This window comes from Dipodomys merriami, unplaced genomic scaffold (assembly GCF_024711535.1).
Source record: "Dipodomys merriami isolate MVZ:Mamm:240054 unplaced genomic scaffold, mDipMer1.0.p SCAF_1, whole genome shotgun sequence".
Lineage (NCBI taxonomy): Eukaryota > Metazoa > Chordata > Mammalia > Rodentia > Heteromyidae > Dipodomys > Dipodomys merriami.
Genome location: NW_027202270.1, coordinates 31,663,154 through 31,683,695, shown reverse-complemented (window position 1 = coordinate 31,683,695; position 20,542 = coordinate 31,663,154). Strand labels below are relative to the sequence as shown.

At 34.0% G+C, this 20,542-nt stretch overlaps 1 protein-coding gene across 3 annotated transcripts in view; it reads right to left on the bottom strand.

Moving 5' to 3' along the window:
• Calcrl (calcitonin receptor like receptor) overlaps window positions 1-20,542 on the bottom strand; it is a 99,679-nt gene that overhangs the window by 32,658 nt on the left and 46,479 nt on the right. For 2 of the 3 annotated variants that reach the window (XM_070019485.1, XM_070019496.1), the window contains 7 exons: window positions 12,005-12,095; window positions 11,737-11,827; window positions 10,485-10,570; window positions 8,146-8,290; window positions 5,570-5,680; window positions 5,362-5,474; window positions 4,037-4,128 (listed from right to left, as the gene is read on the bottom strand). In XM_070019485.1, the coding sequence (XP_069875586.1) occupies window positions 4,037-4,128; window positions 5,362-5,474; window positions 5,570-5,680; window positions 8,146-8,290; window positions 10,485-10,538 (515 nt within the window). In that variant the 5' untranslated portion in view covers window positions 10,539-10,570; window positions 11,737-11,827; window positions 12,005-12,095. The remainder of the gene's footprint in view (window positions 1-4,036; window positions 4,129-5,361; window positions 5,475-5,569; window positions 5,681-8,145; window positions 8,291-10,484; window positions 10,571-11,736; window positions 11,828-12,004; window positions 12,096-20,542) is intronic. The other variant, XM_070019504.1, reaches the window with a different exon arrangement.

Below are 20,542 nucleotides of genomic sequence, written 5' to 3'. Positions count from 1 at the left end.
AATAACACCCAGAATTCTTGCAGACCATTGTTCTCTTTCTGACTACTTGTTTCAGCATGCAATATAATTGCACACTTCTTAACTTCGACTGCTTAGAAAATTAATATGCTTGGACAGTTTTATAACATTCAAACTAAAATGATATAATTAATCTGAAGATTCTCAGCTGTAATTGTTTTTTTTAATTTGCAGAGATAGTAAGTTCCCAAATGGTATTAAAATTTAACCACATGTCCACTGTAATTAATTGCAGTTTATAAAATACTGCAGTATGGCATTCAGGAAGATTTCACTGAGAAGATTAAAATGTGGCTCAAAAGATTTAGGTTGGGTAGGAAAGAGGTAAAGGAAAGAGAGCATGTTAATAATTTTTGATTTTGTATGAATTGAAGTAGGAAATTTCAAATTTTAAAGAATGACAAAATGAAATTTATATTTGATCCAAATCTTTGCAAATGATATTATAGTATCAGTATTTAGAACTGAGTAAAGTAGATTTATTAAGGATAGATAGGTGACAGGACAAATTTAGTAATGATGGCATTAGAATTGATGAAAACTAGATAGATGGGAGGGATTTAAAGAACTATAGAAAAAGGATTATAAAAGAGAAAAGGAGAGAGGAGAAAAGAGAGTCACAGATTATTAAAGTTCTTATAAATACAATACATTTCTGGGAGGTTGTCATTATGATCTACCATACTGTCTTAGAACTGGAGGAAATGGTTACTAAGAATTTGTTTTGAACAAGTTGCTTTTAAGATACTTTTGAAATGATGTATTTCAAGAACCATAAAAAGATATATGTCCTTTGACCAAGAAATTCCAAAACGCTGGAATGCAGCCTAAAAAACTATTGCAAAATATGGGAAAAGTTATGGCTGAAAATGCCCATTGCATTATTTTTTACAAGCTGTAAAAATGGAAGAAATATTAGTGTTCAAAAATAGAAGCTTATTTAATCTTTGTAAACCTACTAATGTCATATGACTTAGCCACTTAGATAGTTGTCTTGACATATAAGACACTGATAGTTAGTGATATATGCCATATAATACCCTGATTATATAATTCTCTTATAAAACAATTTATTTACTAAAATTAAAACTAAAGTAAAAGAATATAGTTGCAACTATAAGATGCAACTCTGGCACCATTGGCTCATATCTGTAATCCTAGCTACTGAGAAAGCTAATATCTAAGTATTGAGTTTCAAAGCCCATCAAGGCAGAAAAATTCTTACGCCTTTATCTCCAATTAGGTACCAAACAAACTCAACTAGAGGCATGAATCAAGTGGTAGAGTACCAGCATGAAAGCACAGGCCCCACGTGCAAACTCTGTAATGACTATAGATTTTTATTTAGAAATGAGCAGTGCATTTTGTTTTGTTTTTTAAAAATATTGTAAACTTAAGTACAAGTATTTTTTAAATTTATTTCTCTTTTCTTTTCCTTCCTTATTTTCCTTCTTTCTTTCTTTCTTTCCTTCTTTCTTTCTTTCTTTCCTTCTTTCCTTCTTTCTTTTCTTCCTTCCTTCCTTCCTTCCTTCCTTCCTTCCTTCCTTCCTTCCTTCTTTCCTTCTTTCTTCCTTCCTTTCTTTCTTTCTTTCTTCCTTTCTTCCTTTCTTCCTTTCTTCCTTTCTTCCTTTCTTCCTTTCTTCCTTTCTTTCTTTCTTTCTTTCTTTCTTTCTTTCTTTCTTTCTTTCTTTCTTTCTTTCTTCTTTTCTTTTTTTTCTTTTTGCTGGTCTTAGGGTTAATCTCAGGGCCTGGGCTCTGTCCCTGAGTCTCTCTGTGGTCAAGGTTAGCGTTCTACCACTTGAGCTACAGTGCCACTTTTGGCCTCCTCTGTGTAGTTTATTGGAGATAAGCATCTCACAGGTTTTCCTGCCCAGGCTGGCTTTGAACCACAATCTTTGGGTCTCAGCCTCTTGAGTAGCTAGGATTATAGGTGTGAGCCACTGGCACCCAGCTGAGTCTTGATTTTCAACACGACCATTTTAGATTTTATGAAATTTAATTGTAAAGGTGATGTACAGTTACTCAAGTAAGGTAATTAGTACATTTCTTGTCGAACATTGTTACCCTCCCTCGTTTTCTTCTACTTTACCTTCCCCTCCCTCCACCTGTCTTCCCTCTCCCCCAAGTTGTAAATACTGTCTTGTAAGTATTGCTGTTGCATTGGTTCACCCTTTGTTCTTTGTCTCACCATTTTATTATTCCCTTTCCCTTCCTCAAATCAAATAAACATGTATACAAGACACTTGGTACTAAAATAAAAATAGCGACAATGGGGCATAAACAAAAATGAGGGGGGGAATGAAAAAAAAAGAAAAACGAAATAATTTCACACAGTACATTATAAACAACGAAGAAAACCCTCTTGTTTCCATATCTTGGAGTTCATTTTGATTAGCATCATTTTTATTTTTTTAAACAAATTTACTTCAACTGATAAAATTTATGCAGTTTACACTGCAGTATTTTGATATGTGTACATATTTAATGCTTAAACTTATTTCCTCAAATATTTTCCACCTCTTTATAATAAAAACTTTCCAAATGCATTCCTTTTAAGATGTACAGTAAATTATTGTGTACAATCACTTAGTGTACCATCACTCACCTAATTCTCATCTGATACTCCTTTATCACCTTTTCTCCATGTCTGTACTCTTCCTCTCCTAAGCTGTGGTAGCCCCCATTCGCCTCTTAGCTTCTGTGAGATCAGTATGTATTTCAGTTCTAATGTTGTTCTTGTCTTTCTGTTCCTGGCTTATTTAAATTACTATAATGATCTCCAGTTACATCTATTTTTATGAATGACAAGATTTAATTCTTTTGTTATGGCTGAATGGTATTTCATGGTGTACAAGTACCACATTTTCTTCATCCATTCATCCAGGGATAGACACTTGTTTGTATCTCTTGGCTATTGGGAGTAGTGGCTGTAAAGAACAATGAGTGTTGTAGAACAGCTCTTTGACATACTCATTTCATTTCCTCTGGCTATATCTGCAACATAGTGGTGGCATTGCTGTATATTTAGCACTTCTAATTTTAAGTGTTTAAGAGTTGCATTTTTTCCTGAAGTTGCAACTTTTTCTCTGAGTAGATTTATATGAGTTTTCCAAAACTTAAGGTTTACATTTTATGCTATTTTTAAAGGATAATTTACTTTTTACTCAGCCATCATCATAAGAGTCTTCCTTCAAGTATGAAAGTCACTTTTTGATGGAATCAATCAAGAAACTGGAGCTGAATCAGCCTCCCCCACCAAAAATAATTAGATTATAAGTAAATTTGAAAGTATATAGTGATGATCTTACAGAGAACAGATAACCAGATAGATAGATAGATAGATAGAGATTGTATTTTCAATAATTTATTAAATACTCTTAGTCTAATGAAATTCTAGATGTTGTAGGTTAATACTGATATTTAAATTGACCAGGAATTTGAACACTATGTAAGAAGGTGTATAATACGTAACAGTTCCTAGGGCAAAATATAATTAAGTATATATGTCTGTAGCTCCTATCTTATGACCATACTTCATTCCTATGACTACTAGTTTTATAAAATTAAAGATAAGGTATTCTATCAGTTTCTCTAAATATTTTACAAAGCTAAATTAAAAACATTTCAATTTAGCAGGGTACCAATGGCTCACACCTGTCATCCTAGCTACTCAGGAAGTTGAGATGAGAGGAACGTGTTTTGAAGCCAATCCTGGACAGGAAATTCTGTAAGACTCTCATCTCCAACAAACTACTCAAAAAAAGGCCAGAAGTAGAACTATAGCTTAAGTTGAAGAGCACTAGCCTTGAGCAGAAACAGCTCAGAGACAGTGCCTAGGGCCCTGAGTTCAAACCCCAGGACCAGGAGAAAAAAAAAGTTCAACTTTCAGCTTCTTTTAAGTGGCTTAAGTCATCTACATTTTGTACATTTTGTCAGCACATGACATAATTCATGCACGTGGCCCATTTATAGTCATCAAAGACAGTAGGAAAATGTAAAAATATTTCCATTCACTTACTTGAAATAGAAGAATATGCCCAGGGAGATGAGCAGTGATGCAATAGATAAGCCATGTCCAATTATTGTCAGGTAAAACAAATTCAGGGCAGTCTGTAAAAAATTTGAGTCATATCAGTAATCTAAATATTGACAGCCTTATATGTATGTAGCATAAATTCTATTTTTAGAAAACATGCATTCTGATAACTTTACAATGATTTGCTTCCAAACCAAGAAATATTTGAATATAGCTAAAGTGAATAATATCTATTTAAATTGGTCAAATTTTACTCATAATTAATAACTACATGCCGTTTCATTTAAGAACTTAAGAGGTCTCATTAAATCTACAAAGTGATGCTTTTAGTGATCTATGTTATATAGATTATACTCTTTAATATTTTTTATTTTAAATCAATTTGCTAGTTGCTGATTTTGTTTTTATTCTGTATTAGGATTTTTTTCCCAATTGGGTACATCTTTTCATTTCATATAAAGCTAATACACAAATTTTAATGGGGCAATTTATAAGGTCCTGTGATCTGTAAAGATTTGTTTTTACTTTCTTCTGGTCTTAGACTTTTTCTTTACATTTTAAACCCATCATGTCATAAAATATTTTTGTATTTCTCTTTACAAACACTCCTCTGAATGCACAGGTGAAATATGACAGTTATGGAACACTACTCTTTTTCCCCCCAGAAATTCCTCTAAAAATCAGTAGAAGAAATTCATTGTTATCCTTTTTCAGATTTCAGAGGAAAGGAAATCAGATAACAAGGCTCACAGTTAAATTCACTGTTGATAGATTGCTTGTACACACACCAGTGCAAATGCATACAGGCGTTTTCTATCAAGCTTTATTATTGTGACAAAGATAATTAGCCTTAACTTTGAGGCTCATGTGCAAAGTGGAAATATGAGTGTGACCTAACAGCCAGTTGGAATGCAAGTCTTCTGCAGAGGGGCAGATGGGGAGGTCTAAACCCTGCTGGGCTTGTCCTGTTTACTTAGCACAATTTCTAAAGTAGTCTAGAATTCCACCGCAAGTGAAAGTTTTCTCTCTTTTTTTTAAATATTTTGTTTCCTTTGGAAAATTGGAAACTCCATTACTGAAAAATTGACTTGTAAATAAGTATTGCCTAATAGGATTGCCTGTTCTCATAATGACATAATGAATCAATCATAATTCTTCCCACAATTTTTTTCATTGATCTTTTCCAATTACATTAAGAGATGGTTTTATAATGGAATGGAACATGACTGAATACTTTCCAATGCTCTATCAGACAACTAACTGTTTAAATAGATAGTGTGAAGTTTCAATTCATGGCTATTACCTACCTTCACTTTCTCATGTGTGTTAATATTACACTGAGTGTAATTTGTCCATGTTCTGTTGCTTGCAGGATGTCTAAACCAGTTTCCATCTTGATCACAGATCTTTGTAACTTTTTCTTTGAAATTTAATAGACAAAAGGAAACAATAATTTAATTGGCCAGTGATTATGAAATAGATGTTAAGTAGACTCATGTAAATTTCTTCTTTTACCTGAAGGATCAAAGTCCTGGAAGTAATCAGGGCAGTGTTGCATTGATTCTGTTCCTGCTGCAACATCATTCCAGCACAGCCATCCATCCCAGGTCCTGTTGCAGTAAAGCCCTTAAAGAGGAAATAAAAATGAGGGAGGACCAACTCAAGTTACACAGGAAGACATAAAGTCTCAAGGAAAGTTTCTTACTGCTGTGAAGTAAGGCCTCTGACTAAAATATGAAGTAAAACCACAGTAATTACTTGATGTTTTCTTCAAGCAATTATTGCAAAAACTAGTTCTTCAATCAAGTTTACAAATAACTCTGAAGGTTTAAATTTAATGTTATTACTCACAGATAGATATTTATTTAATAAATCAAGTTGCCTTTGCTGGTTTTCCCTGACCATGAAGTAGTGTCTAGATTATGTTTTATTTTAGAAACTGTTTTCATAGGGAAAATTCTTAGTTCTTTAGAAGCAAACCAATAAATAATAGTTCAGTATTGCTATCTTACCATTTGAACTATGAACAGTATTTATGTAGGCCTCTACTTCCAATTCTAACTCTTCCTTTCTTTTTATGTAGGCCTCTACTTCCAATTCTAACTCTTCCTTTCTTTTCAAAGTTTAATAATCACATGTGTTCTTCAACAAGAAGAAAAAGAACCTTTCCCTCTTTATGTGTGTAATATGTTAGTCATAAAGAAATTAATTAAAATTCTAATGTTAGTCTATAATCAAAGAAGTAATTTTATCTTTTGTCTGATATTGGTATAAAATACTAAATGTTAATATTTATTCTTTTTAAATCTTGGATAATCATAGTTTTCTCTCCTATGATAAATAATTAGTTTTTAAATAGATTTCACAACATAAAATTAGCTTGTCGATAACCAAAGAATATTTTACTTATACCTATGTATGTATGACATTCAGTCAAATTAAACCTAAAGATTTTCAGTATAAAAAGGCTTATTTTCATAAGCAAATTCATTTTGAAAAATATTAATATTCTACTTTTCACATTTAATTTATATGCAGATATTATGAGATTTTTTTAATTCTAAGATCTTTGTTTCCTTTAATAGCTCTAAAAAATGAAATTATCTAGAGTTTACAGTGTGTTTCATTGTGAGTATTTCAGAATAAACTACAATGTCTTTATATTCATAAGCCTATTCTGTAAGTCTCCTAAATAAAATATATAGCCTCCTTCTATTTTTATAATAATGGCAACTATTTTTGGTACTTATCTTTATATCTCCAAAACCTATAAGGATGTTTTGTGGTTGGGAGATACTCTACAAATGTTAACAAATGAATAATTCAGGGACTCATTAGCCTTGCCAAGAAATAATTGTATGACATAGTATATATTATGAAAATATACTTCTCTGGTCATAATTTTTGCAAATGAGAGTAATTAAAGAGATATTAAGTATTTGAGTTCCTATCAACAGAATTTCAAACAACTACAAATCACAGGTACTAAAGTTCAATTCTCATTGACTCAACTTATGATATGTCTTTATACTAACATCAAACTCCTATTTGATAATTTGAGTATAGTTGTATCATAGAAAGATTACTGAATCACGTGTTTGTATCATAAAAAGATTACTGAATCGCATGCTTTTATTAGAATCTGTTGTTGGTGTTGTTCAGTCCTGAGGTTTAACTTCAGGGCTTCTTTCATCCGAGGATAGCTCTCTACCACTTAAGCCACAGATCTACTTCTAGCTTTTCTAGAGATGAGTCTCACAGACTTTCCTGCCCAGGCTGGCTTCAAACCACGATCCTCAGATTTCAGCCTCCTGAGTAGCTTGGATTATAGGAATGTGCTACCAGTGCCCAGCAGATATTTTATTTATTTAATTTTATTTTTTTAAAATTTTATTTAGGTGATACACAGAGGGGTTACAGTTACACAAGTAAGATAATGAATGCATTTCCTTGTGAACAGTGTTGCCCCCTCCCTCAGTTTTTCCCACTTTCCTCTCCACCACTCTCCTTCCCCCAAGTTATAAAGTTCATTTCCAACATAGTGTCTAATGAGTATCACTGTTGCATTGGTTCACTCTGTCCCATCTTCTCTGTGCTTTCCCTTCCCTTCCCCAGATCAGATAAACTCATATATAAGACAAAGGGCACACAAATCAAAATTAGTGACAACAGGGAATAAACCAAAGGGGAAAAAAAGAAAAAAAATTGTAAACAATAAAATTTAAAAAAAACACATCTTGCTTCCATTTCTTGGAGTTCATTTCCATAAGCATCATTTCATATGGTCATATCCATATCACTATTAGGCCATTGTGATCCTCCACGAAGAATATCCTAGACATATTCTACTTATTACAAATGACCCAAATAGCTACAGATAAGGCCACACCAAAGCTACCAGCACAACAAGCAGACTTTTTATTTAAAGACAGCAAGATGAATTATCATAAAATGTTCTTCAGAAATAAATAAAGCAGAAAAACAGCAACTAACTCATTTTTGTAAGGGCTATAAGAAACCCATACTGGTAAAATCCATAATGATTTTTACGAATGTATTACATGCATCTGAGCTTAAATAACTGTGGTTACCTTCTACTTGTTGAACAGGGTCCTGCATAATTTTTTGGTAACATTCATATTGTGCAGTCATTATTTTATTTCTAGTAACCCCCAACTGAATTAAGTCATCGGGGTCTTCTTCTTCTTCTTCTTCTGGCTCTGCTGTGGCAGGAGTCTAAGGGAGGAAACCAATAGCATCAGCTTTAGTATTGATAAGTGTTCATTAAAACATAGTGTGTCACAGTGAAATAAGAAGTGCAGTGAAATGATGAATGGCAAACTGAGTCTGGGGAGGAAAATCCCCTAATGGTAAAGTGTGACAGTTTCCATGGGAGAAATACACCTACTGGGCCCAGTTTTCCACAGTTATCAAAAAGTCACTAATGGCTGAGTTGAGAGGTAGAGTTAGAGTTTAGAAGGCTGTGGTAACTGGTTATAGGACATCCTAAATGTACGTTTTGAAATCCAAGCAAAGCTGTGTTTATAATCTCTTCTTCTATTTTATGTGCTCTTCAGGCATAAGTAAATTATTCACTACCACCACCCACCTCCAAGCTTCTGCTTTCTTATTATTAAAAATCATAAAATGGCATGATAACAGAATATTCCTGGCATGTGGCAAACATTCAAAATTTATGATCATCATACTTTGATAATAACAATAGAAATTTCAAGTTTTAATTAAATGCTCACATAAAGATTTTTGACAAGCACTATTTTCAGCTCTATTACTTCTTCAATTTTTATACTATTTCCTTCCTGATTTGTAATATGAGGCATTTATAAATATGTTGTTCAGCTAACTTCATATTATTCTATTAACTCTATCATATCAACCTTTCTCTTTTGATGTTCCTTTCCCTCGCCTTCATGATTTTCTATTCTCTAACAGTAAACTAAATTTGGCAAAGTCAAAATAACAATATGCCTTGATTGTCATTCATGCTTTAGCATCATCCTGGTCATTAACATTAATTCATTCATTGATTGGTTTTGACTTCCTAATAAAGGTTAATGAATCCCTTGTAATGCACAAGTAATGAATGGAGATTAAGAACAGCAAGGTAGTAATTTTTAGAGGATTTGCTTTTTCTCTCTTTCTTTTACAGTCCTAGGGATTCAACTCTGGGCCTCATATCTTTTAAGTGATCTATACCTTCATCTCAAGACAAGATTTTTTGAAAAACACATGACTCATTCTTTTTAAGAAGTATGCAGACACTGTATACAACACTATCATTTTTTACTTTTTCTTGGAAGAAAGAGTAAGACTCACAAAATGTTCTGGATAAATTAAAAGAAAAGGGTCATGGTTCCTCAAATTAGAATAATCAGATTGGTAGTCTGTTACAAAATTGCCTTTGGGGAAATAGGCTGCCTGTGAAGCTCACTAGCATGCTTGATGGGTATAAATGAGGAAGCAGGACTTAAATTCTACACATAACATCTAAAAGGCACAGCATTTAGACTGTACGTAGACTTAAGAATTCTTACTTTCAAAAAACAAAGGCCACAAAATATAATCTTGCTTTTTCTTTCCTTTCTTTCTTTTCCATGTGTTTTCTGGGTGTGTTTGTATGTGTGTGTGTGTGTGTGTGTGTGTGTGTGTGTGTGTGTGTGTGTGTGTGTGTGCGTGTGTGTGTGTGTGTGTGTGTGTGTGTGTGTATGTTTGTGCATAAGTTTCCTGAATTACTTTGTATCTTTATGAGGTTTCTTTGGAAATAGCACAGAAAAATTTTTTTCTGGCACAGAATTACATGACATTATGTCTCTCAGTTTAATTTATATATAATGAAATCAGAGTATAATCAGTATTTTCACTTGAAGCAGAGAAAAATATTAAAAAGTAGAATTTCTACAAATAAAAATTTAAAATGTATGAGACATAAGACTGCTTTAGGAAAAGAATTGAGTTGGTTATCTTCTGTTTGCCCTCCATTGTTGGTCCATACACCCAGCATGTACATGATCGAGGGTCACATGAGTATTTATATACACACACACACACATTAAACTTAGCTCCAATAAATGAAAGGATGAAGAAATTGATTTCAAACAATGCATACTTCTGCCATCCCACATTTTTTCCAAACTCTATCACTTTCCTTGGTGATTTCTATGTTTATATCCAGTGAATTCCCCCCTTTGATTTCCAGACCTGATTATCTGATGTCAATTATAAAACTAAAAGCAGCTTCTGAGTTGAAAAAAGTATATAGTTGCTGCACTGATAGCATATAAATTGTAATTAATTTATGCTTCTACTAACAACTTTGATTTCATGGTTATTAACCTTTATTAATTATAAGTATTTTGGAAGGCAGAAATAATTATAGGGCAGAAGATAAACCGGAGGAATGAAGGCTTACCATTAGAAACGGCAAGAGAAATAGAAAATATAGTAGGTATTTTCTCTCCATCATTGGAGGCCAAATGAAATATGCTGTGAATCACTCTGCAACAGAAAATGAAAGAAATGGAATGCATCAGTAATCCTGACACAAATGTAGATAGCTTTCTAAAACAAAATTCATGTTATAACTACACAATGATTTTATTTTAGGGAGTGATTCATAATTCTTCATTACAGGAAATTAATTCTTTTCTTTTCTTTCCTTTCCTTTTGTTGGTCGGGGGGCCTGAACTCTGGGCCTGGGCACTGTCCCTCAGCTCTTCAGCTCAAGGTTAACGCCCTAGTACTTGAACCACAGAGCCACTTCCAGTGTTTTTCTGCTTATGTGGTGCTGAGGGCCTCATGCATAGGAGGCAAGCACTCTACCACGGAGCCAACTTCCCAGCCCCAGGAAATAAATTCTTTTTTTTTGTTGTTGTTGTTGTGAAAATACCGTACAGAGGGGTTACAATTACATGGGCAAGGTAATGATTACATTTCTTATCAAGTATTGTTGCCTCCTCCTTTGTTTCCCCTTCCCATCCCTTCCCACCCTCTCAGCCTCCTTCCCCCACCCCCACCCCGCGCCAAAGCTGTAAAGTTCGTTTTTCAACATAACGTCTTGTACATCTCATTGTTGCAATGGATCCACCTGTATCCCTATTTAAACAATTTGTTTTTTCCCTTCCCCTCCACAAATTATACCAACATCAAACATAGTGAAAACAGGAGTTATACCGTGGGGGAGGGACATGAATTCTTTTCTAGTCACCAAGTAAAAAGTCCCAAAGCCATCTACCAGATTGGAGCAGGTTACAAGCAATGAACAAATACAAGTATTTCTAATGGTAATACAATTGATTTGCAGGCACCACCCAACAGCTTAAGACAGACTTTCTGGAATATAGTTCCTAATGGTTCCTCCTTATGCTGTGAGATATGTAAGAAATGTGAATGGTCATGGCAAGCCACTGAATATAATACTCATTTTTACTATATCTAAACATCATTTTTCATCTGAGAAAAAAATCCTCAGGAAATATTTACCATTGAAATATAGATTTAATTCTGTTAGGAAACTAGCCATGGTTTTTATTATATAGCTAAAAATCAATAATAACCGGTTTAAAATCCTTTCCTATGTTTTATTATTTTTATCACATACAAGAAGAGCACACTATGAATTATTTCTTAGGATCTATGCCACTCATCACTCTTGCCAGACTCACCTGGGAGCAATTTCTCTTGTTAATTGTAGCAGTCTTCCAAATACTGTGTTCTCTTCTATCAGCTATCCTGGATTTTTAATACTAGAGTGATCTGAAGAAAAATATAACCCCTAAAGTCAGAAAGCATTATGAAGCTTAAATATCTAAAGCTATGCTTTAGTAGATGAAAAATATGAATCAAAGTTTCTGTGATTGAGTAATTAATGAGTTCATGTTTTAGTTTTTAATTACATTTCACCACAAGAAAATCTAATTTCTTAATACTTACATGCACAGTTGTCTCCAGACTCAAATCACATTTTTTCTTGGATCATACTCAACATTGTCTTGAAGAATTTCTTAATTCCAGGGGTCATGACCTAAGATATTAATTGAATTAAAATAATTTAGCATTAAAGTAATGGTTAACATATCCATAAATTGAAACCTTAAAGTTTTTATCCTTCAAATTAATTTTATATGAAGCTATTCCAATTTTTAAATCTCTTGCTTATGATATATATACTACTAGATAATAGCATATTCATTGTGCGTAATGTTCCACTATAAACTATAGATATGTACCAACATCAAATACAGTGAAAACAGGGGTTATCCCATGGGGGAGGGACATACAAAGCAATGAAGAAATATCTTATAAATATGTTAGAAACAATAGCAAGAAAGAAAAAACATTTGAGTTCATTTCGTCTAACAACAACTTATCTGACCGTTTCTGCTTGTCTCAGACATATACTAGTTATTGCAAATAAGGGAAACGATGGGACCTATGTTTCTTTGGGCCTGGCTTACTTCACTTAATAAAACTTTTTCCAAGTCTTTCCATTTCCTAACAAATGGGGCAATGTCATTCTTTCTGATGGAGGCAATTTGTGGAGGGGAAGGGAAAAAACAAATTGTTTAAATAGGGATACAGGTGGACCCATTGCACCAATGAGATATACCAGATGTTATGTTGAAAATGAACTTTACAACTTTGGTGCGGAGGGGTGGTGGTGGTGGGCGGAGATGGGAGAGGATGGTAAGGAGAAACAAAGGAGGAGGCAACAATGCTTGATAAGAAATGCACTCATTAGCTTGCCCATGTAATTGTAACCCCTCTGTAAGGTATTTTCACAATAAAAATAAACTACAGATATGTAATAACATCTGACCTAGAGATGCGCATTTCTTTTATGAATAAATGATTTAAAAGAGTGAAAATGCTGTTTTCATACCAAAAATTACTGGATTTTAGCATTTGAGTTTTCCTGTTTACATTTTCCTTTGCTCATAGAGTTGCTAAAATATTTTCCTAAAGAATTTGTACTTTTAGTAAATGTATCTATATTTATATCTATATCAGCATAATTATACCGTCAGATTATATTGTCTTTAGAAAGAAATTTTGTTCTCTAATCTTCTGACTAGAACTTTAATTAATTCTTTCTACAGACCTAATTGCTTTCTGATTGAATACTTCTGATTAAAATATTTTTCTATTATTTCTTTAGTGTAATCTCTAGTTTATCTATCGGTATTCATAGAGCCAGATAATAAGTTGGTTTGGAGGGCTTAAAAGTTTGATCCTTAATATACATTCAAATGTAGTGGTTTTTACATTTCTACAGTTATAATATTTTATACTGAGAATTTAATTTGATAGTAGAAATAGCCAAAAAGTTGTAAAATTTTCCGACCTGGTTGAACATCCAGTACTTTATTTCCAGATATCTATTTGTTTTGACATTTAGATATAATTGTGTAACAAATGTTACATTTCATTTGTCTGTGTTGGTTGGGATATAGCTTCTTTTTTAATCGATATAAATTTGAAATAAAATTGAAATATAAAAAGCCTTTGGAGTTAAACGATTGTTTAACCTTTGAGTCATTTTAATTATTTATCAACATGTATAATCACAGTTTTCTCCCTTTCCTTGTTGATAATGCCTTTTCAAAGCCAAAATTATATTTGATTTACCCTTTTCAATCTTTGTTGTTTGACAGTTAATTAGTATTATTATTTATGAATAAATTAATGGAATGAGCCAATGAAGTGTTTCAGGATACTAAAGCCATGATCAAAAACTTTGATCATAACTGAATTTATTTTATTGTGAATATACTGTACAGAGGGGTTACAATTAGATGGGCAAGATAATGAGTACATTTCTTATCAAGCATTGTAGCCTCCTCCTTTGTTTCCCCTTCCCATCCCTTCCCATCCTCCCCCCCCCCCCGCCCCCCAATCCTCCCCCCTCCGCCCCGCCCCCCCAACCCCGCACCAAAGTTGTAAAAAGTTCGCTTTCGACATAACAACTTGTATATCTCATTGTTGCAATGGGTCCACCTGTATCCCTATTTAAACGATTTCTTTTTCCCCTTCCCCTCCACAAATTTCACCGACATCAAATACAGTGAAAGCAGGGTATAACTGAATTTTTTAAAAAAAGATTTAAAGCCAGGTGCTGGTGGTTCATGCCTGTAATCCTAGTTACTCAGGAGGCTGAGATCTGAGGATCACAGTTTAAAACTAGCCCAGGCAGGAAAGTCCATGAGACTCTTACTTCCATTTAATCACCGAAAAACCAGAAGTGGTGCTGTGGTTCAACTGGTACAGTGCTCTCTGTGAGCTAAAGAGTTTACAGACAGTACCCAGGCCGAGTTCAAGCCCCATGACTAGCAAAAAACAAAAACAAAATCGTTTTAGATAGTGTTTGAATCTGTAGTAGCAATGAAATTTGCCTAGAAAAGTCATTATCAGCATAGATACTTTTTACAAAGTACACTGATAAAACCTATTTAGAGTTTAAGCTTGGTTATTCAGATGTTGAGTAAACAATAGTTTACTATGTTACATTTAGGACTCAAAGATAAAGCAAAATTTAAAATATTAGCAGTTTGTATTTAAAACACTGATAAATTATTATTTCTTAAGTATATTTAAATATCCAAATAAAAATATAAAAATATTTTATTTGGAAAGCAGAAAGGTTTCACAAAACCATGTTTGATTAATTACATGAGTCAGGGCTAATTTACCTTTAATATATACATGGACTAAAAACATTGAGGAGGAAAATGCTTTTTTAAAAATCACATTTGGATGTTTCCGCAAACCAGCATATTTAAGAGACCTTTTACCCAACTCTGCTGTTATTTTTATTACTTATCTGTTAGAGCTCAAAATCAAAGCCCCAAAAGTATTTTGTGAAATATGTCCTGGTGGTTACTAAGACATCCTGGGCACAATAATTGAAGAGGACTTTATTCAGCTAAAAATATTTGTCAATGCAAATGATCCCTTTTTTCTAGCTTTCATTTTGCTTTCCATAGTTGTCTAGAAAATGTACTTGTAGGAACAAGGTTGTATTTTGTATTGTGCAGCCCGTTTCTGCAGCATATGGAAAAGTCATGGCTCCTGGGTTTAACAAGAACAAACGAAGATTGGCTGATAATCCAACACACAGTTCACACTTCTACTCTGTATGAGATTCAGCAGTGTCGAAGTGCATGATACAATTCATTCATGTTGTCGACCCTACAAAGGATCTACCAAAGTTTCTCCTTGAGAAAACATATAGGGTGAGAACAGTTAAAATAGTTCTTTGCCATGTCATGCATGAGTATTAAATGCTACGTCAACCTTCACCTATATTTGCAAAGGCATTATACAATAGCCCAGCAAGACCAACTAATGACCAACCTAGAGAAACTTTGATGAACAGGGTTATTTCTCCCTAACACCCACTCACCCTATATATTTTCTCAAGGAGAAACTTTGATAGGTATTTTGTAGGGTAGACAACATGAATGAATTGTATCATGCACTTAGACATTGCTGAATCTCATACAGAATAGAAGTGTGAACTATGTGTTGGATTTCTTATTTTTAATCATCAGTTTTTGGCATACTTCTGCTTGACTCATTCTGCAAATGGTTCTCTCTTCTACATATCACTTCTTCCACCTTTATTATTGATAAAACACATTTAAATTTAACTCACTAAAACTGTTAAGTAAATCATTTTTAACGTCTTTTTTTTTCTTTACTGACAAATCCATGTTACCTTCTAAAATAGAATAGTTCTTGCATGGGGAAGATATCAAGTAAATAATAAATGGGAATTTTTCAGTAGCATTTTCCTAGCATAGCTAAGATTTGTTTAGTAGAAAAAGAATTTCTGTCACTTTGAGACATCTCAGTTTATATTCTTAACTGGACCTATTTATTGTAATAGCAATATTAGTATTTAGTAACATTTTCTAGGTGCTACATCCTAGATCCTGTAAGTATTATTTTATATTCCTTCCTCAAGACTAAAAAAGAAGATTGAGTTTATGAGTAGAAATGGTATCATTTTCTCTACTGTGTAAATAGAATAAAAATATTTTCTTATTTCCAAACATTTACCTTACTCCTCATATATATCATATATATGATATATATGATATATATATATATATATTGATTTTTTTGTCAGTAATGGGGCCTGAACTCTGGGCCTGGGCGCTGTCTCTCAGCTCTTCAGCTCAAGTCTAGCGCTCTACCACTTGAGCCACAGCACCACTTCTGGCTTTTTCTGCTTATGTGGTGCTGAGGAATTGAACCCAGGGCCTCATGCATGCAAGGCAAGCACTCTACCACTGAGCCACCTGCCCAGCTCAAAATATTTTAAATGATGTCTTTCAACACAGGAAAACTTTGACAAATGAGGAATGTCTTAAAATGCAAATAACTTTTAAAATACAATTGCTTTAGGTTAATGATAGAGCTCCGTGTAAAATACTTGCCTCATAGGTAGAATACCTTGGTTTTGGGTTCAAATCCAAACAGCACATGTACATATACACACATACAAACACATAGACACATACCCACACATTTACACAAGATAAAAAATGGAAATGAAGAAAGTAAAAAAAAGGAATAGAACTTGTTTGATTATAGCTGACAAATTACTCAGGATTTTATATCATTTATCATTCTGTCCTTATTACTTTAAATCACTATAGAATCACCTTACAAGATAATCTTTCATAAACATATATTTTACATTCATGCTTTTTTTCTTGTTGTTGGTCATGTGGTTTGAACTCAGGGCCTGGGTACTATCCCTGAGTTCTTTTGATCAAGGCTACTGCTCTGTTATTATTAGCCACAGCTTCACTTCCGTTTTTCTGGTTGTTAATTAGTTAAGAGTCTCACAGGATTTCCTACCCAGTTTGGGTTTGAACAGTAATCCTGATTTCAGCCTCCAGAATAGCTAGGATTACAGGTGTGAGAGACCAGAGCCTGGCAAATTTAAGAATGGTTAAGAGGACAATCTGATTGGTTCACTGCAGTATAGCAGCATGATTTCTTTTTCTACATAGCAATTACAAGTCATGGTTATGTCATCAGTACTCATTTGTCTGACAAAAAAACACAAGTTCTAAAGATGGACACTAGTGCCTTAAAAATCTGCCTCTTGGGTTGGGAAGGTGGCTCAGTAGTAAGGTGCTTGCCTTGCATGCATGTGGCCCTGGGTTCAATTCCTCAGCACCACATAAGCAGAAAAAGCTGGAAGTGGCACTGTGGCTCAAGTGGTAAAGCACTAGCCTTAAGCTGAATCACTGAAGGACAACACCCAGGCCCAGAGTTCAGGCCCACAACCAATAACAACAACAAAAAATCTGCCTCTTAGTTTAGCATGTTTTTACTACTCCTATACATACTTCCCATTAATTTATGTTTCTTTATATAAACAATTCTTATTTTCAGTTGATTTACCAATATTAAAAAAGTATGTTCACTCCAATATTATGACAATAAATAACTTCCATCTTCTTCATTTCTGAATATCTTGAATTTTTATAGGCCATAAGCCATATTCTTTTTCCATTGATAAGTTTATATATTTTTCTCTATAAATTTGGCCAATGTAAGCATTTCTCACACATACCTACCTTGCAGAAATCTCCTGACCCTTTATATGAGCAAAAATTAGTTTTGTCCTATCTCATGCAAACTTTCTTTCTTCTTTTTTAAATTAATCATTTGTTTAATTTCAAAAACTTGTCTTTTTTTTCCAGTCCTTGAACTCAGGGCCTGGGCACTGTCCCTGAGATTCTTTTGTTCAAGGCTAGCACTCTACCACTTGAACCACAGTGCCACATCCAGCCTTTTCTGTTTATGTGATGCTTAGGTATCAAACCCAGGGCTTCGTGCATACTAGGTAAGCACTGTTCCACTAAGTTACATTCCCAGCCTCATATTTTCCCTCTCTTATAGCATACTAAACAGGCCAGTTTTCTCTTAATAATGCTAGACAATAATCCACACATGTGACAAAGGAAAACTTCTTTCTTCATTCTTCAGAATGTTTTATAGATTATTTGCTTCAAAACAAAACAAAACAAAAACAAAGCCAATGTCCAAGAGCCTGGCCATGTTTTATTTTGTCTTCATCATACGTTTTTTGTAGAACATGTCTTTGTGATAGAACTATTTATACAAGTTATTAAGTCTTGGAGAAATAAATAACAGTCTAGGTTTTTAATGTTCTGGCCAAACTTGTCCTGGAATGTACCTCACACTTTTAAGGAAACCAAAATATGCAGAAACTTCCCTTTCTTAGTAACTGTTACTGATTAAAAAACAACAACAAAAAAACCCTCAAGCTGTATGGTCTTCTTTATGACCTGATGTGAGGATTGCATTATTATTCAGGATAAGCCAGAGTCCCTCAAAGCAGGGTTTTATGGTTCACATGCATCATTATTACAACCAGATCTTTTTTTTTTTTTTGGTCGGTCATGGGGTTTGAACTCTGGGCTGGGGCACTGTCCCTATGCTCTTTAGTTCAAGGCGAGTGCTCTACTGCTTGAGCCACAGTTGCACTTCTGTTTTTCTAGTGGTTTTATTGGAGATAAGAATCTCATGGACTTTCCTGCCCGGGCTAGCTTTGAACTGTGATCCTCAGATCTCAACCTCATGAGTAGCTAAGATTATAGGCGTGAGCTACCTGCCCCCAGCAATCAGATCTTTTGAAAACTGTTAGTTTGTCCAAACTCCACCAAAGATCCAACGAGTTAGAATCTTTAGGAGAAAAGGAAGTTCTTAGCATGTCAAGTTTGTAGAAATACAGCATGAATATATCATCATCAGTGGTGCGTGCTGAAAATGAACACATAATACTTTGCCAATACATATGAGATATACCATTTTAAAAGTGATTATCAAGTGTAGACCAAACACAATATAATTTATTGTTCTTAGGGATGACTATTGTTCCATATTCCTCAGGAAGTTATTAAAATATCATATAATTTTAGAATGGTTTCTTTGGTCAACTGTTTTTGACATATATGGTGAAAATAGGGCAGACATAAGTATTTATCACTGTAGCTCCAAACCCTAGCAGAGTAAAAACATAAGGAGAGTGTTTGAATGTAGAATACTTACAAAATGATTTTATCAAATTGTAGAATCTACACTTAATCTAATTAAATAACAAGCTGGGTGCCAAGGCTCAGAACCATAATCGTAGCTACTGGGGTGGCTAATATCTGAGGACTGAAGTTCAAACACAAGCAGGAAAGTCTATGAGACTCTTCTGTCCAACCAGAAGTAAAGGTATGGCTTGCATATCTTTGCATATGGGTGCTATCCTTCAGTAAAAAAGCCCAGGAACAGTGCCCAGGCCCTGAATTCAGGTATTCAGGTCTCTCTCTCTCTCTCTCTCTCTCTCTCTCTCTCTCTCTCTCTCTCTCTCTCTCTCTCTCTTTCTCTCTCTCTCTCTTCCTCTCTCTCTCTCTCACACACACATAGCCCCCAAACCAAAAAACAATAAAAAAAATTGCCTCAATTTCCCTCCAAGGGAAATTCAGTTCTTCTTGATTGAGATCCAAGGATAACAATAGATTTTATGAATTTCCCAGAGCTTTTACTATATAACTTAAATTAAGAAATGATTTAGATAAGAGTTCTATGTTAGGCAGAATAGTAAATGCCAAAATGTTTCTCTAGCTCATTCCTCAGAAATTGTAATTAAAGGTATAAGACTGCCTTATGCTAACTTTAGAATCTTAGTTCATCCCTTTTAAGCAATGTCTATGGAATTATTCCTGACAAACTGTTGTTTCAGATTTTTGTATTTTGAGAGCTTTACTACGTATTCCAAGCTGGTCTTAAATTCAAAATCTTCCTACATCTGCCTCTCAAGCGCAGGGATTGCAGTATTATGCCACATACCTTCATTCTTTCAATACATCCTATTGAGGAATTATTTCACCAACATCTGAAAGCACTACTTAGTCCCGAGGCTCTGTGGTTAATGAACCCAGGCAAGCTACAGATCTTACCAGGTATCTCCTTATAAAATTAAAAAACAAGATTAACATTAATTAAAGCCTTCGGTAGAAGTTCAATTTTGAATAATTACAGAAATAAAGGGTTTCTGTAGAGGAACAGTTTTGTTCAAAAGTCACTTAACCCTGAACTGTAGGCAGAAACAGTGTCCCCCTAATACTGCTGGCACAGGAAGACTTTCCCTAGATCTCCTATTGATAATAGCCTAAAGGAGTCTGAACTTAAATCTAAGATTGCAGAATGAGCCACTTGGGTAATTTCTCATTTGTTATAGGGGAATTTAGAGGAAAGATAATTATCTTGATATCATATACTCCCTCCCTACGCACTCTGTTTCATAAGTCACCTATTTTTAGAATCATTCTTACTTTTGAGGCCATTTGGAGAAAGTCTAGTTTTCTCTTCTCCATTATAGAAGTCCAAATCAGAAAGGTAAACACTCTTTTTCCGTAAGCCAGCTTGCCAAATGTC